This window comes from Diplotaxodon limnothrissa, unplaced genomic scaffold, assembly GCF_057381915.1.
Source record: "Diplotaxodon limnothrissa isolate DT_005_m unplaced genomic scaffold, D_limnothrissa_male_GT1.1 unmapped_scaffold_7, whole genome shotgun sequence".
In the NCBI taxonomy this organism is placed as follows: Eukaryota; Metazoa; Chordata; class Actinopteri; order Cichliformes; family Cichlidae; genus Diplotaxodon; species Diplotaxodon limnothrissa.
Genome location: NW_028188561.1, coordinates 886,385 through 914,355, shown reverse-complemented (window position 1 = coordinate 914,355; position 27,971 = coordinate 886,385). Strand labels below are relative to the sequence as shown.

General features: G+C 39.1%; 1 protein-coding gene across 2 annotated transcripts; it reads left to right on the top strand.

The window, feature by feature from the left end:
- Positions 1–2,345: 2,345 nt before the first annotated feature.
- Positions 2,346–13,687, top strand: LOC146606812 (purine nucleoside phosphorylase-like). Of its 2 annotated transcripts, none has more exons than XM_085349386.1 (6): positions 2,346–2,380; positions 4,900–5,063; positions 5,153–5,256; positions 10,246–10,421; positions 10,513–10,703; positions 13,455–13,687. In XM_085349386.1, the coding sequence occupies exons 1-6, from the start codon at positions 2,346–2,348 to the stop codon at positions 13,685–13,687; spliced, it is 903 nt and encodes a 300-aa protein (XP_085205512.1). The 2 variants fall into 2 exon arrangements, with proteins under 2 accessions (XP_085205512.1, XP_085205511.1); XM_085349385.1 differs by having other exon boundaries at positions 4,894–5,063.
- Positions 13,688–27,971: the final 14,284 nt, after the last annotated feature.

The window sequence follows — 27,971 nt, the reverse complement described above, 5'->3', positions numbered from 1 at the left end:
CCAAGGCTTTGTTACCCAGTTCCGGATAATAACAGTTTTTCTGGAACTGTTGTGCAGCTAAACTGGGCCAATTACAAATTGAAACTTTACCCAGGCGGAATTCAGCAGTGTAGGGACTAACGCGTTATTAAGTAATGCGTTACAGTAACTATGTTATTATTGTGATAATGAGCACGGTAACTAGTTATTATGCCAAAATCAGGAACACGTTAATCGTTACTGGGATTTAGATAGGCTCGTTATTCATTACTTCTTGTGGTGGCTATCGTGGCGCATCCACAGATTCATTAGCAAGTGGTGGAGGCCAGCAGGTGGATGAGGGAAAGGTGAGGCAGGAGGAGCAGAGACCCGAGGAGTCCGAGTGTCAGGTGAACTGAACTTCAGGTAAGAAGGTATGACCTGCAGTCTGTCTGGGTCAGATATAAACTAAGTTTAGGTGGAGTTTATTTTCGTTATGCTGACTTTTTCGTACTGGGTACATGCTTCACAAACAAATGGGGTTTTTTTTGGTCTTGCAGGGCTTCTTGGCACAGCTCCTGTGGTACCACCGTGGGTAAATCTTGCAGCCAGTGTGAATTAGACAAAACAAGGTAACATGAGTATTTTGTTAAAAGTGTTATACAAATAAGTATGTAAATAACAATCTTGCAAAATACTCAGTCCACCATTCATTACAACTTCTGAATGACATCCACCAAGTCTGAAGCAGAAATAGTATTTCAGTGACAAGATATAGTCCACAATCACTTTTTGGCAGGTTGAAAATGACATATTATCGGTATTAATGTTCTTTTAAAAGTTATTCAGCAGTTCTTGGAGAATGTTTGGGATATAATATATCACATGTAACCCTTCTGGAGGATATCCAACAATTTTGAAGCAGAAATATTGTTTCAGTGACAAGATATAGGCGGCAATCACTTTTTGGCAGGTTGGAAATTGCATATTATCAGTTTTATCGTTCCCTTAATGGTTATTCAGCAGTTCTAAGGGACTGTTTGAGATATAATATGTCACATAGGACCCTTCAGAATGACATCCACCAAGTTTGAAGCAGAAATAGTTTTTCATTAACAAGATATAGGCCACAATCGCTTTTTGGCAGCTTGAAAATGACATATTATCGGTATTAATGTTCTTTTAAAAGTTTTTCAGCAGTTCTTGGAGAGTGTTTGAGATATAATATGTCACATAGGACCCTTCTGAATGACATCCACCAAGTTTGAAGCAGAAACATTGTTTCAGTGACAAGATATAGGCCACAATCACTTTTTGGCAGCTTGAAAATGGCATATTGTCAGTTTTATTGTTCCTGTACAAGTTATTCAGCAGTTCTTGGAGAGTGAATGAAATTTGACATTTTATGCACTTTTTGGCAGGTTGAAAATGGCACATTATAGGTATTAATGATCCTTTAAAAGTTATCCAGCATTTCTTAGAGACTGTTTGGGATATGATGTGCCACATATCATCCTTTTGGATGATACCCAACAAGTTTGAAGCAGAAATATTGTTTCAGTGACAATTTATAGGCCACAATCACTTTTTGGCAGCTTGAAAATGGCATATTGTCAGTTTTATTGTTCCTGTACAAGTTATTCAGCAGTTCTTGGAGAGTTTTTGGGATATAATATATCACATGTAACCCTTCTGGAATATATCCAACAAGTTTGAAGCCGAAATATTGTTTCAGTGACAAGTTATAGGCCACAATCGCTTTTTGGTAGCGCTAAAATGCCATGTTCTCAGTCGTTATTCTGAACAAACAAGAAAGAGTCATGGTGATACTGGCACAATAGGTCTTTATTGTTTTAACTACTATTCGACAGTCTTATAAAAAATATGAACAACGAGAGTAGACATACTAAACCTGTAGGCATTAATTATTCCGTGTAGTCATTCGTGACTGCGCTACACACTGAAAGCAACCTTCTGATAAGCGCCATAATTCGGTTACAGGAAACGTTAAAGCTCCATAAATGCATACCTTTGCCTAATAACGAAGGCATAAATGTGTTTGGTTTTTTCCCCCCACGTTATATCAGTTGCTCGGAAGTAGCTGGCAACACAAGTAATCCGGGCGCTGCAGCTTTAAGCAGCTGCGCGCGCTCCCGCGGACGGCAATCAGTTTCTGGCAGACAATCACTTTTTGGCACAACACCGGCACTCTGTGTAAGCCCCGCCCATCCCCTTCGAAATGTCTTGACGTCAACGCGCAACACCCCCTCCGCACTCCGTCCACCCAAGCAGAAGAGTCTCTATCGGCGGCTTTAACTGGCGCCATCCACGGGAAGCACCTGTGAAAATAAACACTAAACGGGACCTTATCGTCGCCATCGTCGGATATGGAAGCGGCAAACCCCTCCAGCAGTCAGTGCAGGTAGGAATGACAAGGCTGGATGTTAGTGAAAAGAGCCTAATGATTGTCAAGGCCACTACGCTAATTGGAATGTGGACGGTGTTGAAGGGGGTCTAAAGAATAAATCCTAAGATTTACATAAAGCATCTTGTGCGTTTTGAGAAACGTATAATGAAGGCAAAAGTGACAGGACGCTTATTTCTGAAGATTAGACCAGCCAATGAGGGTTTTCCTCTTATGAAGTGAGCTTGTCGTAATATGACAGGTGGAAGCCTTTACCTACAGCGTGAGGGAAGAATAACCTGCATTGTTAATATATAAAAATGCAAATGTCATTGCTATCTATCATAATGATCTAGTCAGACTGGTTGCACGTTCGCCTACTTTACAGGCCTGTCTTGTGTGTCTAATTCAAAGCCTGGGGCTTAGCAACTACCGCGACTAGTCAAGCTGCCTTTTGTGTTTTCGGGACTTTGTGTTCGGAATGCCAGAAATATGTGGCAGTCAGGCTTCAGAGCCTGAATACAAATTTCCCGCAGCACCACGGACAGCTCCACACGATACCAGCCCACCAGTTCAAGGGAAGGAGAGCCCTTACAAACTCACTTCCTGCTTGCTGTTATATAATTGAAAATAATCACAAAGTGAGCTCAAAGACAAACGTAACCTAGATAAACATTGAGCTCAATTGAAAGGCAGGTAGGAGAAAAATCGAAATAAAATGTACTGGCTTACTCATATATTACTCTATATGTTGCTAGGTGTAGGTGTAAGTCTAGGTGTAGCTGTGAAAAACTACTGCCACAGGACTAAAAAAAAGTAAGTAACATCCAGGTGTTATTAGCTCTACAAAAGCAGAAGGCTTTATAGAGGTTCTGCTTTTAAGATTCTGCTCTGTAAAATTAGAAGCTAGTGTAGAGGATGACACAGAAAACAGCTACTTTAACTTATTGCAACTAAATTTGGTTTAGTTAATGAAACATGGATTGTACTGAGTTTTTCACAGTTTTTTTTACAAGCTGTCATTTTGACATGACTTTAAAATGCTAACTCATAGTAGACACTGTAAGGTTATTATGTAATTTAAAAAACAGGATAATCTAACAGATTAACACCATCATACAAAGATGGCTAAACATCAAGTTCTTATAATTGTTATTTGGTAAGTCTAGTTGGCCACTCAAAAGTAAATTCATCTTGTTTATGGGGAAAGTTTACTTCCCCTTAAATAAAAAGTTACAGCAGAATTACAGAAATGAGAGCTGTCATCATGTTCTTGCTGAATAAGAGATGGTTTTATTGCTATGCTACATATTATACACCCCTGCTGATGTCTCCATGTTTCCATTGCTTGGGTTTATAAATCACTGATAAAAAAAAACATGCAATGGTTAAATAACCTGACATGCTGTCATTTATTCTCCACCTTCTAATCCAGCAGACCTTTGTACAGTCATGTGTTAATCTTCCTGACTGGTGTTCTTGTACAAAGCTGAAAATTACCACCTGAAGAATTAGTTATAGAGCCACGATTGCAACTGACAGACTGGATAATGATTCAGTTACTTTCAGTTTCTTTCTTCTGGATAAAATTTTTGATGCATAGACCCTTGATATATTTGGCAGCTGGCCCACTTTCTTACTTCATGGAAATTTTATGACTTTGACTGAACTCTCCATCACAGTTGCCAAAACTTCTACTGTTGCTAAAATAATTCCATGCTAGATTTTTAGCAAAGAAAAAGGTGGAATATGGAAAAGATAAGCCAGAACATCTAATTCTAATCAAATATAGCATATATCTTAGATAGGATTTCTAGAGTCTTTGGGCTTTCCCCTGCTTCAGCTTGATCTGGTAAAGGCCACAGCCTGAAGTGTCCCTGTATTTTAACAACAAGGCTTGACTTGAGGCATTGAGGGAACATTAACAAGGTTATAGCTTTACTACCACATTTATAACCAGAATTACAGACTGGTTCAGGCTTTATATAATGTAGTACCTTGGGGCATTCCCAATCAAATCAGCACCCCTGAATTATAATTTGCCTGGTGCACTCAAAATAGCAAAGTAAAAGCCCTTCAGTGTGTTGCACCCTGCATCATTGAATCATATTTTTACAGTGTTCATTTCTGTGGGTTTTTACTCCCACATTTCTCCTCCAGATGATCTTTTCACTTATTTTTAACATCGCTGTTGCTGAATAGTGGGTAACTCTACCAGTGCAACCAGTGAGACAATGAGCATTAGCTTTACATGAGTTGTGGAAACTTTGTCATCACAAAGGGACACACTTTAGCTGGATAGACAGGTCAGGCTAGTTGATCCACACAGGAAAGCCTTAACTGAACAAAACTCATTAATCTTTCTATTTTTTAGAGTTCTGACTTTTAATGATTGCCTATAGAAGTTAAAAGAACTTTCAGTTGAAGCTGTTCTGCTGGTTCTTCTGTTTTCAACAATGTCTTACTTTTGTATTCTCAGTTAAAACTGCACATGTTGACTTGATATTGTTTATGTTCCTTAACACTTTCATATACAGTTATGAAGACTATAAGGAGACAGCGGACTGGCTGCTTAACCGTACAAAGCAGCGTCCCAAAGTGGCCATCATCTGTGGTTCAGGCCTGGGCGGTCTAGCTGATCTGCTGGAGGAGAAGATAGTGTTCAAATATGAGGATATTCCATGTTTTCCCACCAGCACTGGTAAGCGGTTTCCTAAAACTCATTATTACTGTCTGGACAGTGTGCATATTCATGCCAGCAATGGCTAATGCTACGCGTGTGCTGTGCAGTGCAGGGTCATGCAGGGCAGCTGGTGTTTGGCAAGCTGAATGGCTGCGAGTGTGTCTGTATGCAGGGGAGATTCCATTTCTACGAGGGTTACAACATACAAACGGTAAGCAGCAGTATGTAGAGATAATCTACTGCTTGTGGTACCTTTTATTACCCAGATTAGACCACCTTTTTCTTTTCTGATGTCACATTGGCTACAGCCATCTTATATAGAATGTATAGTTATTTCACTCTTTATTTCACTCTGGGGGCGATCGTGGCTCAAGAGTTGGGAGTTCGCCTTGTAATCGGAAGGTTGCCGGTTCGAGCCCCGGCTTGGACAGTCTCGGTCGTTGTGTCCTTGGGCAAGACACTTCACCCGTTGCCTACTGGTGGTTTCAGAGGGCCCGGTGGCGCCAGTGTCCGGCAGCCTCGCCTCTGTCAGTGCGCCCCAGGGTGGCTGTGGCTACAATGTAGCTTGCCATCACCATTGTGTGAATGTGTGTGTGAATGGGTGGATGACTGGATATGTAAAGCGCTTTGGGGTCCTTAGGGACTAGTAAAGCGCTATATAAATACAGGCCATTTACCATTTCACAATAAAAATAAGTAATAAATTACCAATATTTAAACTGGTGTTGTGGGATTACAATTATAAATAGCTGCAGTTCTAAGAAAATGTTGGTTCCACACAAAGCAAAAGTTCAACTATTTCAGTCTGCAGTAAATACAGAGACATGACTGTTCTTAATCATCTAAATAGCAGTGAGGCTAGTATGGCTAAAAACAGTCATGTCTCTGATATGAGTTTTATATTTGTTACAGCCCTAGCAAGTCTGTGTGTTGTGTGGGTGTGTTTTTCTCATCCAGTAGTTTAGCTTCCACCCAGCTCGCCCGAGGAGCCAGTGGACAGCTGGCTTTATTCAGCAATCAGCCACCTAGTGAAGAGCTGGTTAGTCAGTGTGTGGACCAGTCTCGTGTGGGGAGCTTTAGTAGCGTATTCTGCTTATGTTAAGAAAGCTTGGTGTTTTCTTTGAGCTACTGTGAGTAGCAGATACCTGGTGTTTACTCTTTGGGATGTAACCTGATAGGTTTGTAGCTTGAACCTATTCGCTGGAACGTTAAAGACAATATAATTACACAGCAAGCAAAACATGAAGTAGGCACCAAAGTTCTCTGGTTTACTCATGCATGAGGGAGACCTGCCTAGAGCCAAGTGTCGTCCTACCACTTGACCTCCATCAGACTCTCAGCCAGGCTCCCCACAGCACTCCTTTTATTGTGGTTACATGAATATGCATAGGGTCATTAACATATAGCATCTTACATAGGTATACATGTGAACAAAGAATACTGTGTGTGTGTGTGTTTGTGTGTGTGTGTGTGTGTGTGTGTGTATGTGTGGTACTGCTGATCAAAGGGTCATATAACATCCTTGGTCAGGAAGAGGGTAGACCCCCCCCTCACCCTAGATGGTTCACCCTAGATAACACGGTGAGGAAGTCCAGCAGTTCATCTAAACAAAAAGCACTTAGACTAGAACAGACGTAGCTACGTTAATCCTACCATAAAACAATAAGACAAGGTACGACCTCTTCCCATGCTCCCAGGATGTAGGTGTGGAATACACACCAAGCCTTTGTGTCCTGCTAAAGATCACAGTCCTATCACTACACAATTGATTATACACCTCTAAGAATATATGGTTAAATATTTCTAAGCATAAATGACAATCAACAATACAAAACCTAACATAACCCATTATTTGTCCACTTCCATACTCTGCTCTGCTGGGATTATATTTGATCTAACTGCATTTTGAATGGCTTCCATGTGAAAATGTGCAAAGATAGACATTTATTTGTTATTGCTTTGCCTCATGAGCAGCTTTCTGTCACAATTTCTATCCCAAATTACAGAAGAAATCCAGTAACGAAAGAACAAGACAAATAAAAAGCAGTCATCATTCAGAGTTTTCATTAAAAAGGTTATTATATGCATATGGGACTGAGACTCTGGCCCGGCACACAGTCGAAGTGGTGTACTCATTTCACATTCATATGGTGTAGTCGTTCCCTCAGCAGAACATTCAGGGGCTTCAAGACTGTATCAATCATGTTTCATAGAATAGTTTCATAACTCATGAATCAGCATTATTGTGCTGTGAAAAAACAAGCAACTCTGGAACAAATACAACATTTCCATTACACAACCCAACTCGCTTCTGTGTCTTGAGACCTTGCTGATGCAAACGATGCACTGTACTGTAGAATTCAGCCAGCAGTTTAAATTCTGACATAGTCAGTCACACTGAGAAAAACATGCAGTTCAAACTGCCTTCAAAATAGATTGTTGCTCTTTAAATTGATGAGTCAAAATCAGACTTTCTTCCATAAAGCTTATATTCTATGAGAGAACGCTGTTCTCTAAGACAATTAACCCTCTCAGGCTCAAATTAAACTTTTTGTTGCTAATGCACAGCCTGCAGTGGTACTTCTGAGTAAAAAAAAACCTCATAAAATATGTATGTGGGTTAATCAGGTTGTTAGTTTTTAACTGTTGCAAATCGGCAACGCCTGCCTTGAGAGGGTTAAGACTTTCTCCCAAATAGCCTAGTGATTTTTAAACGCTTACATAGAATAGAATAGAATAGAATAGAATAGAATAGAATAATAATAGAATAATCCTTTAATTGTCCCAGAAGGGAAATTTGGGTTTATGACATCAAGGATCAAGGATAGGTACAACTTGAGGTAACAATTTACCAAGTTTGTAGAATGATCAGCTGAAGTGCTGAGATGACAACCAGTGTGTCACATTGGATTGCCCTTTGGCCTGTGGAGACTGTATGCTGGTTTGACTTTTATTACCCGCTTTCACATGCCATATCCACATAAAATTCTCCATATGACCCCCCTGAATCAAAAAGACACATTTTTTTATAGTAACAGAAGGTCAGATGCTTTATAGTCCTCTTATATCCAGTTAGAAGTATAGACAAACAACATTTTAAATGTCTCTAGATGAGTCGTCTGCATATGCCACCCCCCACCTATGCCATCTTAAGTAAAATTTTCTACTACAAATTTGCTTTTCTGGCAGAATGTACTGGACTTTGTCCTGTGTTATGGTCCTTAAGCCCTACTTGGCAACCTGAAAAAAATAAAGCCAAGATAACATTAGATGGGATGTTTTTATTAACCATGTACAGTAACTGCATGGCTCAGTGAATGGCAGTGACACTCTGTTGGTTGTCCACACATTTTAATTGTTCCAGTGCTTGCTTTATGACAGAATATCTGCCAAATTAAAGACACGCTTATCACAACTGTCTTGTGGTTAGGCAGATCAGCTATTGTTACCATGGCAATACACTCATCTGAAACATTTAGTATAGTAAACATTACACCAGCAATAATAAGTGCCTGTAATTGATTACTTTGTCTTATACAATGAATATGTTTTTTTAGAAGAAGTATTCCACCAAACCTTATATCATTCGTTTGCTTTTAGAGGTTCTGCAGTCCTGTTATTACACACGGCTCTGCTTAAATTTTGTCCATGGAACAAAGTTTGTTGTGGGCTTATAATATGCAAATCCTATATCAAGCATACCAATATTCCAAAGTGACAGCACTGACCTTATCAAGGTAGCAAGCTACTCGATAACATTTCTGCACTAACTAGCAGAGCACTTTCATAGGCAATTCAATCTCTAGGGGAATGTGAAATAGAAAAAAACAATTTCTAAATGTGACTGCAGTGAAAAGTAGCAACAGTCATTTATGGGCCATCAGTTGCCATATAAAGGTTAGCACAGAACCACGACTAGGGATGGGTATTGATAAGATTTTAACGATTCCGATTCCATTTTCGATTCTGTTTAACGATTCGATTCTTTATCGATTCTCTTATCGATTCTTTTTTTTTTTTTTTAAAAAAGGAGAACACTAAGGTCGATTAGCTTAGAACTTTGTTTTATATCTTCTCTTTGAACAAGATAGAAATTTAGGAGTAACATGGCCTTACAAACCCAACAGTGAGATCTTAAGAGATCCAGCCTACGGCTCTTCAATGGGGTGTCACAGGGTCCCCAGGAAAAAAAATTGTAAATGTAAAATAATAAAATAAATATTCTTCTGTAGCAATAACAAAGTATAACATAAATTGTTCTGTGGCAATTACACAAGAATATCCAGTAATGTCCCTGCCTACAATTAAACACATTCACTTACCGAAAATCGGGGGCATCTGCTGTGGCAAATGGGTTCAAGCCTTTGACCACAAACTTAGACACTGCTCGGTGACATTCGTCTATCCTGGCCTGAAAGGAGACGCTACCGGTAGACTGCAGCGAGAACTGCCAGCGAGCGCCAGCCAGACTCTGTCTGTCTCTCTCATCATGGTCACCTACATGTACAGTAATGGCAGGTCTTGTAATAAGGCAGATTGCGCTAACATAATATGCACTGTTAGTTGATTATTTACCTGCCGCATTAACGGGAGAGGACGTGCAAACGTTACTGCTGCTGCTGGGTTGAGATTCGCGAGTCCGGAGCGGAATTAAAAACGCGTGTCATCGCGTGTTTTGTGAGCAAATGCTTGTGCATAATCGTAGTGTTTCCTCCCTTAAATGAAATATCTACTTTGCAAGTTGCCCTGTTGTCATCGGTTCTCATAAAGTATAATCAAACTTTTGAGCGTTTGAGCCGCTTAGGCGCCGTGTTTCCTGCCAGGTAAATGACGCTCTGCAACGTGGTGACGTCATTCGGGGCGACTGGAATCGATAAGGGAATCGTTTGCAAAAATGGCAAACGATTCCAAGGAATTGAAACAGTGGGAACCGGTTCTCAACAAGAACCGGTTTTCGATACCCATCCCTAACCACGACTGTACCACACATGCGCAAAAACCTACAGTAATAAAAATCTTACTGACATCAGTGCATAAAGAAGCTGGCACTTTTATAATGTTTGCTTCATATGATGAATTGTTTGCTTTGCTATTATTCCCAGGTTACCTGTAACTCCCTTCTGTAATTTTCTGACAAACACTGAGACCATAAAAGAGTGACAGCTGCTCTCTCTGAAGCATACAATTTTTATCTTTCCAGGTGACTTACCCAGTGCGAGTCTTCTATCTGCTGGGTGTGAGCACTCTGATTGTGACAAATGCAGCAGGAGGACTCAATGACACCTACAGTGTGGGAGACATCATGCTCATTAAAGATCACATCAACATGCCCGGATTTGCAGGACAGAACCCTCTGTGTGGGCACAATGATGAGAGGTACAGAAACACTCAGGCAGGGCAGTGAAAGGAAAATCTGTATCTTATACATTACTCCTGTGTCTCATTCATGCATTAATTATCCCTGCAGGTTCGGAGTGCGGTTCGCATGCATGTCAGATGCATATGACCGTGACCTGAGAGCCCTGACCAGAAAAACAGCAAAGGAACTGGGCTATGACAGCTTCCTGCAGGAAGGGGTATACTGCATGTTGGCTGGCCCAACATATGAAACCATTGCTGAGTGCAAACTCTTTCAGATGCTGGGGGCTGATGCTGTGGGTTAGTACAGCTCCTTCATCCTCAGTTCAGATAGTGCCCTTTAAAAAGGTACCATAAAGGGTTAAAACTTCATAACAGTACATCTACAAGAGCCACCATACATACATTAAAAAAATATACGGAGAGACGAATTACTTTGAAGATGTACTGACAGCAGTTAAATTTCTGCAGTAATATTACCCCAACAGTTGGAACTAGTGGAAGCTAACCCATATGGAAAAGATATATATAAATCTTATAAAGTTTGTATCTGTCAGGAGTGAAAACAGATATAAGATCCCTTGAAAAATTATATAAATGAGACTTGTATGTTTTGGATACTTACTAAAATAATATATAAAAGTAATGAGAAAGTGTCCACTTTCATAAGTAAATCATATAAGCCTTATATGATTCACTATATGAAGTAGGCCACATCTTATGCAAGTCTTTTACAAGTTTTCACTATTTCTTTTCCATATGGGAAAAAAGCATCAGTTTTCACCTGATTCATTGGACAGTGCAAAAACAAGCTTATGTTTGACAGAGTTTTCCTGTCTGGTTCACTTGTCCGATATTGAACCCCAGACTTAAAAGTACACAAGATATGATGGCTTAACTAAATTAAAGACCTAAAAATGACTTCAAAATCTATGCATGCAAAATGTTGTTTTGTATAAAGGATAGTATTTTTCATTTGGTCCTCCTAGTGATCTATTATGTATTATGTATGAGTCTGTATTTGTTACTTATTTGTTCAGATCATTGACAGACCAACTTGGCACCTGGCTCTCCTGTTATTATTACATAACCTCCACTTTTTACAAAGTCATACAGTATGAATGACTTTGCAATTCTTCACTCTTGAAAACGCTTCTTCTAATTCCCCTGTTTTTTTCTCCCACACTTTTTTTTGCACATTATGTGGTAGTATACAGTTACACACAATTATACTGCACAATACTTTTGTGTTTTTGAAGGTGAAGTTGGTTTAAATACAAGCTCTGTTTTCTTATTTAAATAATTCAGCTCCGTGGTTAAAATAACAATTTATACATGCAGAGTCTACAAGTCAACAGTAAATGGTTTGGATTCAGGCTATGAGTGGGACAAATCAGAAAAACTATCTGAGTAGTGTTATTTGTGATTTGTTGTTATGAGGTTTATGTTACGTGATTGGACTTGCTTATTGTTTGCCTTCATTACAGTTTTATTCACTTGTGCTCTTTAGATCCATCCATGAATAAATTCTAATTCTAAATAATTTGGTGGAGATCAAACTGGGAGCCATAACACTGCCTCCCAGTTTACTGTGCTACTTCCTCTCAGTTTGTTCCCTCACTACAAGAGATATTACTGAACCAAGAACACATCATAGAGCTCATATGATTCATTTCCACCTGTGCACATGGATCAAGTACCCTGACTTTCTTTAATTTACACAGATAATAATGCCATTAAATTTTACTTTCAAATTCAAACCAATAACTCCTTTCCAACACTTACTGCTCCACTTAAGGGGCATAACACAAGACACCTCATCACTAAATCAGTTTTACGTGCACCTTTTTCAGTACCAACTTGAAAAATCAGCTATCATCAGAGATCATTGTTTCATCCTTGTAACCACCGGTTCACATCATATACATCACAGCATACACCCTCTTACTCTTTTTTCACTGTATAGCAATTGATGTTTTGTTTGTGTTATTATGTATCATAATGTGATTTAGACTTTCATGTCCTACAAAGCAAGAACTTGATATAAACCAGTTTTAACTACATCAGATCAGTTACAGTAAATGTAGCATGTTTAATGGTAAATATTTTCTGTGTAGTAAAATTGGCAGAAAAAGATGATACATTTTGAAAGTTGTTACCTGGGTTCATTATCTTTTTGAGTTTTACTATAGTTTACTTTTACATATGTCAGTTCACAGCCAGAGTAGTTTCTAAATTATAGGAAAATATGCCATTTATGACAGAATAGTTATTATAAGATAGCTAATAAAAATGAATATCTAAGTTCATGAACTTTCACTGCCATAATCCTTTTAAAAAAAATTCAACAGGACTTCAAATGACTATATTTAAAACTGAAGGATGACTATCACTTGACTCTGCAGTTAACTGTAGTTCACCAATGCTTTATTGGTTTGTCTGTCCCATAACTTTACTATTTTGCCTCACAGTAAAACAGGCAGCTAAAAAGCCACTTTATGCTACAGACGCAGCAACAAATGGCAGACAAGTTAATTAGGATCTTAAATACATCATACAACGATAAGAAAATGACTCCAAATGAATTCTTAATAAGCAACTGTTTGCTAAAACATTGGATATACCTATGTTTATTTATGACTTTAATAATAGTCATATTGGCTTGTTTTGCTGCTCACAGGAGGGCCACTATCACAATTTTTTAAAACTATCTTAGTACTACTTTTACACTTAAGTTTAAGCCTATTTGTTATGGCATGTTCGTCGTGTTCTGTGAGGTGTTAGCCGTATTTGGGTTGGTAACTACACATTTATAAGAGAAAGCCAAGCCATGGAGATTAATTAAGCGGGGATTATCTAATAGAAATTGCTGTAAAGTTGCATTTTGTGAAATGAAGGATCCTGTGTGTTTGGAGACTGACCTATACCACAGTGCTGAAGTCAAACCACCTTTTCTTTTTAACGTGTCTCTTTCAAGGTTCAGTACTAACTGAGATGTAAAGGAATGTTTTTATGTACTCAATTAAATGTCAACCTCTACCCTCTGTCTAGGTATGAGCACAGTCCCGGAGGTGGTGGTGGCTCGTCACTGTGGCACACGTGTCCAGGAGGACGTGGCTCCTGACCGTCGCTTACGTGTCTTGGGCCTGTCCCTCATCACCAACAAGGTTGTGACAGATTATGAGAGCAATGAAAAAGCAAATCACACAGAAGTGCTGAAGACTACTGAGCGCAGGACTCAGGACCTCCAGAATCTTGTGAGCCGCCTCATAGCCAAGCTCTAGTAATGAATGAATGCCGTGATGTCAGATATAAATCACTCACTTTCAACCTACCACAGATGTAGACAATTTTGTTGTCTACATCTGTGGTAGGTTCTCTCAGCTATCTTTACTTCCTTCTTACTTTGGAATAAGTAGCTTTGGTGTGCCACTGTTTCCTTGTGGTGACAAACTGTTTTGCTGCCTGCCTGTTTGTGTTACTCTGCATTTCCTAGTTTCTATTTTGTACAATGTATACCTTTCCAGTGTACAAAATATATACTTAAATACAATTTATACCTTACATTATAACATTTTGAGTCCTCCTTCCTCACTACCTCACAGTAATGACATCATGACTTTTATAAATAATGTATTTATTACACATGCTAAGTAACGACAGTGATGAATAATATATTATTATTCTTGTTCTTCTATCTATAGAAGAACAAGAAGCGGCTACAGCTGTTCAAAATCCCACAAGGCTGGCCGACAAGATAGACGATGGGCAGGGCTGTGAGTACTCAGACTGTGTTTTTTTAAATGCAATATGGATAAGATCTTGGAGAAGCTCATGGCTCTGCAATATGGATAACATCCTGAAGAAGAACAATGGGAATTTAGAGACCTGATGACCAGTGACGGCCATTAGACCTACTGTAAAATTGGAAGCAGTTTGTATATTAGTACTAATCTTAATGCTCACAGGGGTCAATTGGTTAACTTTCCTGATTATTAATTTTAAATTCTGACAATAGGTTGTGTGAATAAGCAGAGCAATTTGCAATTTTTTGGGATTAACAATGTATCTGATTCTGATCATTAATATAAAATACTACAACAACTAATAATAGCAACTCGGATAAAAAGCCATTGTTTATGTGAACATTCATACAGCACTTTAATCAATACTACAGAGTCAAAGTTTATTGATTTCTTTTACGAGGTATAATTTCAAATAAAAATATTTCTAATGGTAGCTGCGCAAATCCTGTTAATTAAGTTAAGTTGTATTAGTTACACATAAAATTTCTAATGGGTATTTCTACTTTCCAAGGTCCAGTACCCAATAAAACACAGCAGAATTCAGTTCTCTGATTGGCTAAAGATTGTTTTGAGTATAACAGCAAACTTTGGGGGAGTGGCAGTGCTCGGCCCCTTGCTAGCCCGCTTGTGGGTCTGCAGTGCCCACTATCCTGGGTTTTGGCACCACTGTAACAAACCACTGCAGGCCTAGTGACATTTTCAAGCTTTTCAGCATGGTTTATTCCACATCTTTGCAACATCCCTTGATACAGGACCCGGTACAGCTTTTAAGGTGGTGAGGCTAGCTCGTAGATGCAGATCATAGAGGTGCGTCCATCTCACCTGCAGTGGTACTGCAAGCCATGACCACATCAGATTTTAACCATACATTTGGACAGCACTTTATTATTTTTTTCATTTAAACCATTTTCTATCCATGGCTGGTTCGGAATCACCAATAAGTCTAACACGAAACTTTTCTGTACTGTTGGAGGAAACCCAAGTATCCACAGAGACAACATTCACTCAAAAGCAAGTGAGCAAGTCAAAAAGACACTTAGATCCACTGGATAATGATAACGGGAAACGTGTGGGATCAATTTATTGATTTCACATTTCTTTTTTTTTCGATCACTGTTAATGTGGTTCATTCCACATAGCTTGTCCTAATCTCCACATCACACTGATCAGATAGAGATGTCTATCCCTTTGATTTATATCTGACATCACAGCATTCATTCTTTTCCTGTCATGCTTTCCTACATTGCAAAATAATTTTATATGTCCAAAAGTCAGATAAGAAATTAGTCAGACTATAGGTTGTAATCTACAAATTATATTAAACTGTGTTACATTCCTAAAATTCTTATTTTCTTTCTTAGATGTAATTGTGTACTGCTGCCAATGAGTTCATCAACACGTCTGTTTGAAGCTATTTTATTGGAGTATCTACAAGCAAGAATTTTGAGATTCAAAGATCATTTTAACTAGGTGTGATTTCAAAAGAGTTAATTGTTGCACTAACCAAATTCCTAAAAGCTGTTAATATATTAATTTAATTTAATTTAAATTTCCGTAAAGATTCCAAACAACTCATCTTCCATTCCAAGTATTGGTATCCTCAACTAGGTTGGTAAATTAGATCATGTGATTGGATGAAGGATCTGACTCGTCCTGAACTTTAGGGGGAGGAGCAATAACGTCAGACTGTGGTGAGAGTACAGCAGACTGGCAAAGATTTGTTTCAAGGTAAGTGCAATCCTAACCACTAATTCTTTCCTTTTGTTATGATCCTAATCTCTTGTCCTTCCAATGATACAATACAAATAGCTAAACTTCCATAATTTTCATCCCTGTCCCTGGACATTCCAGCTATGTAATATACAGTTGCTTGGAGAGGAGTTTCTCTTCATTACACGGAATGAACATGCAGGTTGCCTCTGTAACACTTGATGCAGAGACTGGCCCCTGAACAGACCATCCGAAGGTGCTCTCCAGTGCCACGAATGTTTTTGTAAGTCTCTCCACCCTTCCTGTCACGGTCTGCCAATAGTAGTCAGCTCCTATGAGGACAGCAAGCTCTGGTTCCTCATTGGATCCTGGGAAGTCAGCCAGTTGTAGTCCTCTTTTCTTAAGCTCATGCTGGATCTGTTCACCAGGAACCTTCATTATTGCCGAGCACACTTGTGGGGTCTCCACAGCTTCTATTACAATACTCTGTTTAGGATCCCAGATATTTTGAAGCATAACCTTCACTATGCTGTGCTGTGATCTTGTGGGAAAGGAGGACCCAAATGTGTGTAGTGTCAATGTCTCTTGCCTTATTACTGGTAAATTTAGGCTCTTCACCAATGTTTCATGTATGACGCTTCTTTGGCTGCCTCCACCTAATAAGCAACGAGCTACCCTTCTGCCTGATGGGCCTTCAATCCACACCTTTGCAGTCTGTAGCAACACAGTGTTCTGTTCACCTGGTTTCACTCTTACTGAATGAGGGAGCACAGAGGAGACCACTGCTTCTTCTGGTTGGGATGGGGCCTGTACATCCACCCTTTCACCACAGCACACAGCAACGTGATGTCTCCGTCCACATTTCTCACAGGACACATTCTTGGTCTTACAGAATCTTGCAATGTGTTTCTGTCCCAAACACACAAAACATCTCCCCATTGTCTTTAACTTGTCCTTTCTTTGAAGCGTGTCATTATTTGGGCAGTTTTCCGATTTGTGATCGGCACACTCACAGAATATACAGGTGTTTTGTTTCTGGCTGGCTGTGTACAGCGCAGCAGTAGATTGTATGCTAGGCCTTTTAAACCTCACATCACTGAACGGTGGCTTGTACAGTTTATTTTCAGTTTTCTGTGGGTTGTACGACTTTGTCATTTCCAGCGTTCTTTCCCTGCTCTGAACCTCATTCTGTAGGAATGTGACCATTTCTGACACTTTCCACTCTTCATCTCCATTTCTCTGACGGCTGTATTCAAGAGCTATAACATCTGGAATCATCTTTAGCACTATTGGGCATAACAAACTTCCGTAGCTTTCTGACACTACACCCAATGACTCTAAACTTCTGATCTGAATTTCACATTCATCATACAGCTGCCTCAAAGCATGCACATCAGAGGATTTTTTAACAGGGGTGTGGTTCAGCAGTTTTCACATGTGCGCACATCCTTTCTTCCATATCGGTTTTGCCATAACTCAATTGCGTTGTCATAATTTCCATCTGTCAACATTAGTCTTGCAACTGCTTTTGCTGCTTGGCCAGTGAGATAGGTTTTCAAAAAGGTAAACTTTTGCATAGTGCATCATTGTGGTGAATAACAGCTTCATATTGACTCCAAAACTCCTGCTACAAACTGGCATCTCCATCATATTTGTGAATAATCAGCTTAGGAAGCTTTACCGATGCTCTCTGTGCCAATGAATGAGCAGAGCTATCGTCACTCACCCTTTGATGCGCAGCTCGTTCGCGGCAATCCTCATTTCGCTTAATTATGCGCCGTGCACGGCTCTTGGACGGGATGATGCGCTCCTTATATTCCTCTGCGCTTTCGATCTCCATTTCCAGGTCATCCAGAGCTGTTTTACGTTCTATTTCACTATCTAAGGCATACAAGCTGAGCTCCTTTGCCGACAGCATTTCCAGTAATGTGCTCAGATGGTCAGTGTCCGGATCTGGTTTAGCCATTTCGGAGTCAATTTGATGTACAAGTCGTGTGGTAGCACCTCTTAACGTCCCACGTTTCCGTGTTGTTCTTTCCATTTCTCTCTGATGCTCGTCATCCGCCACTCCCGCAGCTTCGGCGGCGGCGGCTCCACGTAAGTCCTGTTCGCTCATTTCTCCTGGGTTTCGGCACGAAAAAATGATGTGGCGAATCCACTTAGCCAAAAAAATGGATCAGACATCAGTTGTAGAAACGATAGTCTTTATATAAGGCTTCAAAAAGGGGAATGTACAACAAATAAACTTCTCGACATCAGAGCAACATATAATGGCTTCTCGAAACTTTCTTTGCTAGCTAAAACCCAGAGTAACTTTCGTCTACCACAAAGGATCCTGGGAAACACAGTTTTCTAATGAAAATACCTGTTAAATGCTCCCCTTTAGCAGAAAATTAAATTTATAACTAGAAAAATTTGCATTTCCTGCGAAAATGCAGTGTGGATGCTTAAAGCTGAAGCTGCATGCAAAAAGTAGCTGAAAAAGCTGAAAAGTTGCAGAAATTGCAAAAACTTTGTAGAAGCAAATAGAACTTTGCGAAAATGTAATAACTTAGCAAAACTGCAATATCTTAGAAGAAACATAATACTTGGCAGAAATACAATAGCATAGCAGAACTTAGCAGAAATATTGTAACTTACCAGAAACTTGATAACTTCTCAAAAATACAAGAATTTAGGAGAAATAGTATAAGATAGCAGAAAGAATATATTTAGCCAAAAATACTTAAACATTACAGAAACACTATGATTTAGAAAAATAGTACAACATAGCAGAAATGCTGTATTTAGAAAGAAAAATATAATATAGTAGAAATAGTATGATTTGGCTGAAATACTATATTTAGCACATATACTGTAACATGACAGAAATTCCTCCAATTAGTAGTAATACTTTAACATAACACAAATGTTATGATTTGGCACAAAAATCACGATTTGTCAAAAATACTATGATTTAGCAGAAATACTATGATTGAGCAGAAGTACTAAGATGTAGTAAAAGTACTTTGATTTAACAGAAATACAATTATGGAGGAGTAATAGTTTAAAATGGGAGAAATATTGATACACACACACACATACACAGAGCCTAAAGGGAAGAGTATTTGTGCATTGGAGTGTTAACAAGAATGTGAGGTCCATATTAGAAAAGCTGGTAAAATCATAAAAGTTTGCAGAATTGTAATAAATGATGAATATGAATTACTGGTCTGTGACAGTGTATTAATTTGTAGGGAAAAAACATGTTGACCAAGGTGGAATCGAACCCACGATCTTTGGCTTGCAGACCCGTGTCATTACCAACGTGCAGTTGGTAATGACACGTTTTTCAAAGCGGCTCCTCTTTTTTCCAGTGGTGCACACTGGAAAAAAGAGGAGCCGCTTTGAAAAACAGGCTGATGAGGAGTCAGAATTAGATCGCGGTGAGAGGCGAAAAACGCTTTTTTTTGGAGTTACAAAACGTTGTGTAACTCAAAGACTAGGTGGACTAGAAGCATACTTCTTGTACTGGGTGAATCAGCGGACTTTGGTGTACTTTGACTGCGATTTTCATTGCTCTATGTACATCCGTCACTGAGATATGACGAGAGAGGAAACGGAAGACCTCAGATTTGATTGGCTGGCTGGGAGGCCGTGCAGGCCGTGATCTGTATATTTTAATGTCTCAATCCTCACAGAGGATTGGCTGCCTGGGGACCTGGCAGAAATATATAGAAATAGTATGATTAAGCATACTACATTTAGCAGAAAAACTATATTAAGCACAAAATCTATAAAAAGCAGAAATACTATATTAAGCACAAATCCTATAAAAAGCAGAAATACTATATTAAGCACAAATCCTATAAAAAGCAGAAATACTATATTAAGCACAAATCGTATAAAAAGCAGAAATAGTATATTAAGCACAAATTGTATAAAAAGCAGAAATAGTATATTAAGCACAAATCTTATGAAATAGCAGAAATAGTATGATTTAGCACAATAGTAATAACTTAAACAGAAAAAATGGAAAAGCAAAATGGACAGCTGAAAAAATGCTGAACATGCTGAGGGTACCTCAAATATACTTGTTAAATGAAAAAAATTGGCAAAAAAAATAAAATATAACAGCCACACAATCACAAATATGTACACATAAGGAAACACACATGCACATAGAGACATACACACAAGATCCAATTCAGTCAACCAGTCTAAATATATTGAATTTTAATCTTACAATGAGATCATCCCATTAAAAGGCTTTCTCTCTCTCTCTCTCTCTGTCACACACACACACACACACACACACACACACACAATGGGATCATCCCATAAAGAGGTTAGGGTTAGGTCGCAGTCTTTTATAGCTTCTGACGACCCCCACCTAGTCATAAAAGCTACATCTTCACATGTTTTTCTCTAATTCCCAGAGTCCTCAGCCACGCCTTTTGCCCAGACAGGAAACAGCCACCGCCCAAACCCAGGTAACTCAAAGAAAGAGAAACATAATTAATATAACAAAACATTTAAGAAAAACCACACAATGTTACTATGTGCGCGCCTCATAATACCAATGTTAGGTTTAACCAAATGATTAATGAATTATATTAATGAAGAAAACTGCAAAACAAACTAATAAAGTGAACAAATGGACTGATTTACCCATGTGTGGCTGATGCCATCACACTCTATCCATTTTCCTCTTCTTGTGAGGAGCCCACTTGACTAAGTACTTGCAATACTGTGTTGAAAGAGAAATTATTTTTAAAAAATACATAAAATATAAACAAAAACATTAAATGCAGTTCAGATGTTTGGTGCACATAGCGTGGCTTGTTTCCAAAGACACTGCAGAGGACATCAGCACAATGTTGGAAGCATAAGTGATGTATATTACATAGCTGGAATGTCCAGGGACAGGGATGAAAATTATGGAAGTTTAGCTATTTGCATTGTATCATTGGAAGGACTAAGGATTAGGATCATAACAAAAGGAAAGAATTAGTGGTTAGGATTGCACTTACCTTGAAACAAATCTTTGCCAGTCTGCTGTACTCTCACGACAGTCTGACGTTATTGCTCCTCCCCCCAAAGTTCATGACGAATCAGATCCTTCAGCCAATCACATGATCTAATTTACCAACATAGTTGATGGTACCAGTACTTGGAATGGAAGACGACTCGTTTGGAATCTTTTATGCAATTAAAAATAAACTAAATATAATTAAATTAATATATTAACAGCTTTTAGGAATTGTGTTAGTGCAATGTTTAACTCTTTTGAAATCACAGCTTGTTAAAATGATCTTTGATTTTCCAAATTCTTGCTGGTAGATACTCCAATAAAATAACTTCAAACAGACGTGGTTATGAACTTATTGACAGCAGTACACTAACTACATGTAAATCAAAATTAACAACCGCAGGAACGTAACAGCTTAATATAATTTGTAGATAAGAAATTAATCCAACTATAAATTGTTGGATTAATTTCTTATCTGGGTATTGGACATACAAAGTTATGTTGCAATGTAGGAAAAAATTATAAGAACAACAGAATAGTTGGTGCTGATGTCAGAGATAAACCAGGGTGAAAGGCATCGCCATCTGATCAGTGTGATGTGGAGTTTAGGATCAGGATCAGGCTTGTTTCCCAGTAAATGAATCTTTGTACTTTCGGACTTGCAGAAACAGAAGATTGTTATGGGCGGCTGGGCATCTTCCACTAATCGGAAGGTCAGTTGTTCAATCTCTTACAACATTTCTGGAAAACTGAGCTGAATTTGCACCTCTAGCTTGTCCAACAGTGCATAAAGCGTTTTATGAATACTAGGATAGATTCATCAGGCTTCTGTTTACACATAGTTACTGCATTTAAGTCAATTTTGTCTCTGGACATTGTTAGCAGGAATTTCTTTAGATTCTTAAAGAAATTGGTGATTTTGTCATTATTTACCCACAAAAACTCTGCAGTTGTGGATGCTTTATCATGCTTTGGGTCTGTTTGTTTACTACCGCGAGTGTTGGCGTGAGGACCTTTGTCATTCCGGCTTTGTTTTTCCTTTTTTTCCTTTTAGATAAGTCTTTATTAAAGTTCGGGTAACAGGTATTTCTTTAGCTACCTCTAAACCTCTAGCTACGATATCGTGGCGTTTCATGTGGGTGTCTATTGTGGACACTGCCTGCAGTTTCTTCATAGTCGTCTAAATTGTTTTTCATAAGTTCCTCACATTCTTCTTTCAAAAGTTTTTCTCTTTTTTTATGTTCTGCTAATTCTTCCTTGCGGCGTATATATTGTTTTTCCTGATCTTGTTTAAAGAGATGGCTAAGATCCGTTGCATGTGATTCAGATTTTTTTTTTTTTTTCGTCGCTTTCTTTTGAGCTGGTTGGATCAGAATGCTGACATTGTTTGCGTGCAGCTGCGGCAGCAACTATTAATTCGGTCTCATCTTCGTAAGGCGGCGGGGCTGTAGGCTGAATGGCTGAGCATGCAAGACTAGCTTTTCCCGCAGTAGATTTATTTTCTATGCCAGAGCCTGCACTAGTTTTATTTGATGTAAAAGTATCTACACCTGGTTCCGGTCCCTTTTTCCATAGTGGTAACATTTGATGCATCACGTCGCGGCATTCTATCATATATTTTCTACAGGACTTTTTAAGCAGACTACTTTTCTTATCACAAATGATATTCAACATTTCTACTGACCTGTTTTCTGGCGATAATCGTTCGGGATAAGGCTCCGGAAAGAAATTAGAATGCATTGAACTTCTTAAGTTGTAAACAAAGTCAGTCACATAAGCACTCCCGCATGTTCTGGATACGTGATCATGGACGTCTTCACCGAGTCGCGGACGTAGGTTACACGTAACCGGAAATGGGAGTTGTACTGAGCCGTTATTTGAGACTTTATTTTGTATTTTATTAATTTTTGGTTTTACAGGTACTTTAGATTTTTTATCGGACCTGTCTGTGGTCTTTGAATAATTCTGACTCATGTTCAGTGATTTCCAGAGGGGTTTACACGCTAGGAGGATTTAGGTTAGTATTTTCGCTGCGGCACAGCTGAGGTCACTTTAAATTTATTGCTAGCAATTTTTTGTTTGTGTGAGCAACTCTCACTTAGCGAGCAACTTCTCGCTTAACGAGCAACTTCTCGTAAAACAACAGGCAACTTCCTGTGTCTTTCTGCTTTTAATTTACTGCTTTTAACCCTTGTATGGTAATCGGGTCTGTGAGACCCGTTTTCAGTTTTCTTTCGTTTTTTTTTTTTTTTTTTTTTTTAACAAAATTAAATTTAATTATTTACTAGCTTTCTGTGAGTGAGCAACTTCTCACTTTTTAACGTACGTTTCAAGATAACAGGCAACTTCCTGTGTCACTCTTTGGTGAGCAACTTCTCACTTAACGAGAAGTATTTAAGACAACAGGCAACTTCCTATGTCACTTTTTCGTACGTTTCAAGACAACAGGCAACTTCCTGTGTCCACCAACACCACACAAGGGTTAATTTACTTTATTCGGGGACTGAGGAAGTCGTCAGTGTATCTCTCTGGATCACTAAGTGAAACTTCGTCAGCATATCCCGTTTCTTTATGGATCGATCACTGAGAGAGGTATAATAGGTCTTTATATAAATATGAAAGACGCATATTTACCTTCTGTCAGTTATCCCACTTCTGACACCAAATTGAAGGAAATTGCCGTCCCGGGTTTCCTCCGTGGCGTGAGCGATAAGCAGAGTTCTGTCCTTTCCTTCTAAGATTCCTAATTATTTAAAGTAACACTCAGGTATGCCGTTCAGCTGGGTTAGTTACAGCGCCGGGAGCAGCTTGGGAGAACAAGGAAACACAGACTGCTTCAGGTTGCCTTCCCAAATCAACTCAAAGGTTTATTTGATACACAGCAGTTTATATAGAGAAAAAAAAAGGTTCGTGTGTCAGCTTTCCCAGTTCAAACTGGTACAGACTAAATAAGGAAACGTCTTCCTGCCTTCTGAGCAAAGTATCCCTTGTGTAGTTTATCAGTTCAGCTATAATTTATGATCATCCCAGCAAAATACACTCCTAGACATAAAATACAGAGTTCTTTCATTAGTGAATTCTGAAACGAACCACCTAGCCTTTAACGAGCCTTTTCCAGGAGATAAAGAAAAAGGGAGGATGGGAGTAAGGAAGTGGTCTCATCTCTGTGGTGTTTTCGACCTTCTGGTACCAGCTTGTGAGTCTTACACATTAATTCTTGGGTCAGAGAGAAAGAGAAAAACAACTAGTAGATTGGCCTTATTGAGTAACAGTTTTCCTGTATAAAACAATATCCTGTAAATGCTTACCGTGGTATCAAAATATCATAACAGTAGCCATACGTTGTATGGCTACTGTGATCAGGAAATGTTCAATATCATCAGCTTCAGTTAATCTTTCCAATCTGCCCTCTATTTGTAGGGGAAACTGAAATGCTGGTGAAATGGCTGGATTGGAATTAGTCATAACTGGTTCAGCCTGGGCCTGCTGAGCAGAGGAAGAAGGATGAATATCAAACTCTAATGATTCAGAGCGAGCTTCTGCAGAATCTGATGGTGATGTTCTGACTTGGATTTCTGACTGCAGAAGTCTAAACTGATGTTGAAAGGCTTTAAATCGGTGTTCTTGTCGTGCATTTAACTCACTCTGTTTTGCATCCCGGACATCCTGTTGTTCCATGTGAGCATGTAGCATATTGACTAGATCAGACAAAGTAGGCTCCTTTTCCACTCTCTCCACAACTTCAGTGACTCCTGAGGCTCCATTTTCCTCCTCTTCGCAGGTTTGCTGAGCAGATCCCTTTTTCTTTTCATTCTTGCCACCACGATGCATTCTTCTTCCTCATGGGGAAAAAAGAAAGAAAAAAAAAAAAAAAAAAGACCTGTGTCCAATACTGGATGATCCCACTGCTGCCACCAATTGTCAGGGACCAAGCAGTAAAGCATAAAGGACACAGGTGGTTTTAATTCAAAAAATGGGTTTTATTGACCCAAAAATATGAAAATATATATTTAACAAAGCCAAAACTTAAACAGGCAGACCAATAAAAGAGGTCAACTCAATAGACTAAACTCAAGATAATAATTAACAGAACCTCAAACAAACATATGACAAACTGACCTGCTGAAATGACACACAGGGGGACTTAAATACTGGTTTAGCTAAACCAAATGACACACATGGGGGAAAATAAGATGGCTGCCATATAACCAACTAATACAAAACATTTAAACAAACATGAAACACCCCCCAGGCAATGAAGCATGTGGTGCAATCCAATTAGGCTGTCAGTAGTACTTGAGGTCTCCCAGCCCTTTGCCACACCTTTTGCCAGACAGGAGGAGACACCAACCCCCAGGTAACTCAAACAAAGAAAGATGTATTAATATAACATAAAACAGAACTTTGACCTTGCAAGGTTAATATTAGTGATGGGCAGATGAAGCCCCATGAAGCACTGGAGCTTTTCATCCAATTGGTTCACCCCAACGCGAAGCTTCATGAAGCTTCATTTGCTCTAGCAGGACACCTACTGGACGTAAAAATAATAGCTGGCATGAATTTGAAGAGTGTGGCATTTTGCACACAGCCTGTAAATGTCAACAACAAAAGGAGTGTGTAAAACATGTATATTGTAGTGATGGCAGTATACTGTGTATATTTATGCTGGCAGTATGGAAAATGATTATTTGCGGCAAAGTTCGAACCGCTTCATGAACCAGTCACGTGGTACAGCCGGGCAGCGAGGCTTCGGACGTCATCATTTTCAGCTCCTCCCATAAATGAAGCAAGCCTCGATACGCGCTTCGCGGAAACGCCCCCTCCATTACTCGACACACGCTCCGAAGCCTCGATACAGAACGTCCCATCACTAGTTAATATGTGTGCACGCCATATAAACATTGGAAGGTGTGATGGAAAAATGAATACATTTAATAAAGAAACGATATTGAACAATAAGTAGAATATTTTAAAGTAGTGACTGTAAATTAAACTAAAGTGAACAGCGGGTGGTGAGGTGTGGAGCTTACCATGTGTGGCATGCCATCACAAAGTGACACTGTACAATAAATTGTACAGAGGTGCTTACCTGTTTGTTGACTAGTTTAAAATTAATCAACAATAAATTATTTGTCCTGATGTGAGTCTTTAGAACATTTCAGTACTCTGTCTTGGAAAACAAAGTCTTTCCTTATTGGAGCCGCACCAACTTTAGGTCACTTCCTTCTGCTCCACACTGCCAGCTGCTCAGTGATTCAGAATGGTGTAATGCTCAACTTCCCAACTCAAAACCTATCCAGTTGATCAAAATTTGAAGTCCAGAAAAAAAAAGCACTAATTTCATGTTTGACTAATGAGTTTGGCAGGCACGTCTGTTGGATCACTGATGGCTGTGTCTTTTAATTTCTCTTATAGCTGCATTCATTACTGTAGTGCTGATGTCTTTCTTTAAAGAAACTGTTTGAGATTTTAGGGAATTTTGCTTATTTGCTTCCTTGCTGCAAGTAGGATGAAGAGATTGATCCCATTCTCGAGTTTGTTTGGGAAATATATTAAGTTACAGCTATTGGCCAGTTAGCTTAGCATAAAGCTGGCTGATAGTTGTATTTGACAGAAAACTCAGTTAATTACTGAGGAGATAGTTAGATTATTACAGAAAGGAGGCAACATCAATTAATTACTGAGGTAATGCTAAATCAGAAATTAAATCACATATCATGCTTCATCTGTTGGAGCCATTTTTTGGCTGGGTGCAGAGAAGTCCATGCTATCTGCTTATCAGGAAGTGGCTGTGTTTGAAATATAATAGGCTAATAAGCAACTGTTCCAGATGCCCATAGTCTGACATTTGAATTCATCTGTATTTTGGCAAGAAATCAAATAAGCACTTTGGCCAAAATGTTAAACCTGTCCTCACACTTAGCGATGGTGCTCTGAGTACTGACATTTCCCTCTGGCCAAAGCTCGAAGCCTGGAGTTTTGCCAGGTGAAAGAGCCTCTTATGAACTGTCAATATTATGTCATGCTATTACGTCTCACCAGCAGCCGCCTCCTGTTTTCAAAGTAATCCAGAAAGGAGGCAAGGGCACCCTTTGGTGGTGGCGTTGGCTTTTTAGTGGGCTTTGGATAGTCCACTTTGACGCCTTCTTTCCATTTTTCTTTCCCCCAATCTTTCCCTCCTTTCCTGGCTTTCCTCTTCTGTCGGCTTTCTTGGCACCCTTGTCATTCGGTTTCTTCTTCTTGTCATGCTTATCGTGCTTTCCCTTCCTGGTAGGAGTGATAACAGTGATGACTTCTGACTCCTCTGGATTGCTTGCTGTTGGCTTGCTAGGCTCATACTCATACTCATACATGTCTTCATACTCGTTAGTCAACACCAGCGCACAAAAGCAGATATTATTTTTCATTTTCTTCACTGATTCAAACATTGTGAGAATGATTTGGTCTTGAGCTGGTGTCGTGGTAAACTTTTCTTTGTACACACAAAAAATGATGGTGAAATGAGTTATGTTGGCTGCTAAACAGCTATTTCATTTGAAAAGCTCCAATGAAAAGTGCGGTTATCTCCGGGTTTTCGGTGGGTACCGTTCCCTCTCTGCGGTTGTAGTAGTATGGATCAGCGGCCTTTTTGTGGTGGGTTTTCTGGTTGTCGTTGTAGTTGCTCTGGTTGTTGTAGTAGTCGCAGTGGTGGTCGTGGGCTGGGTTGAAACCCAAGTTAGTAAAAATAAAACAAGCCATTAGTAGGATCAAGAAATTGAAAGCCAAAATTGTGTTTCTACAAGAAACTCATATGCTAGGCAGTGAGACAAATAGAATCAAACACAGATGGCCAGGTCAAATTTTATCACCTCCTTACTCCTCCAATTCTAGGGGCGTTATGATAATGATACACAAATCCATACCTTTTCATGTTGAGCATGTGCGTCAAGATTCTAATGGACGTTTTGTTTTTAATACTACAAGGTAACCTACTATCTACTAGACTCAATTTAATTAATACTTATGGCCCAAATGAAGATAATCCACATTTTTATAGCAATT

What these genes read in the sequence shown, in the direction of transcription:
- LOC146606812 (XM_085349385.1), top strand. Translation starts at nt 2,346, where the DNA reads ATGGAAGCGGCAAACCCCTCCAGCAGTCAGTGCAG. An exon ending in CCCTCCAGCAGTCAGTGCAG is followed by an intron (nt 2,381 to 4,893) that starts GTAGGAATGACA and finishes TAACACTTTCAT; the next exon opens with ATACAGTTATGAAGACTATA. An exon ending in TGTGGGCACAATGATGAGAG is followed by an intron (nt 10,422 to 10,512) that starts GTACAGAAACAC and finishes TTATCCCTGCAG; the next exon opens with GTTCGGAGTGCGGTTCGCAT.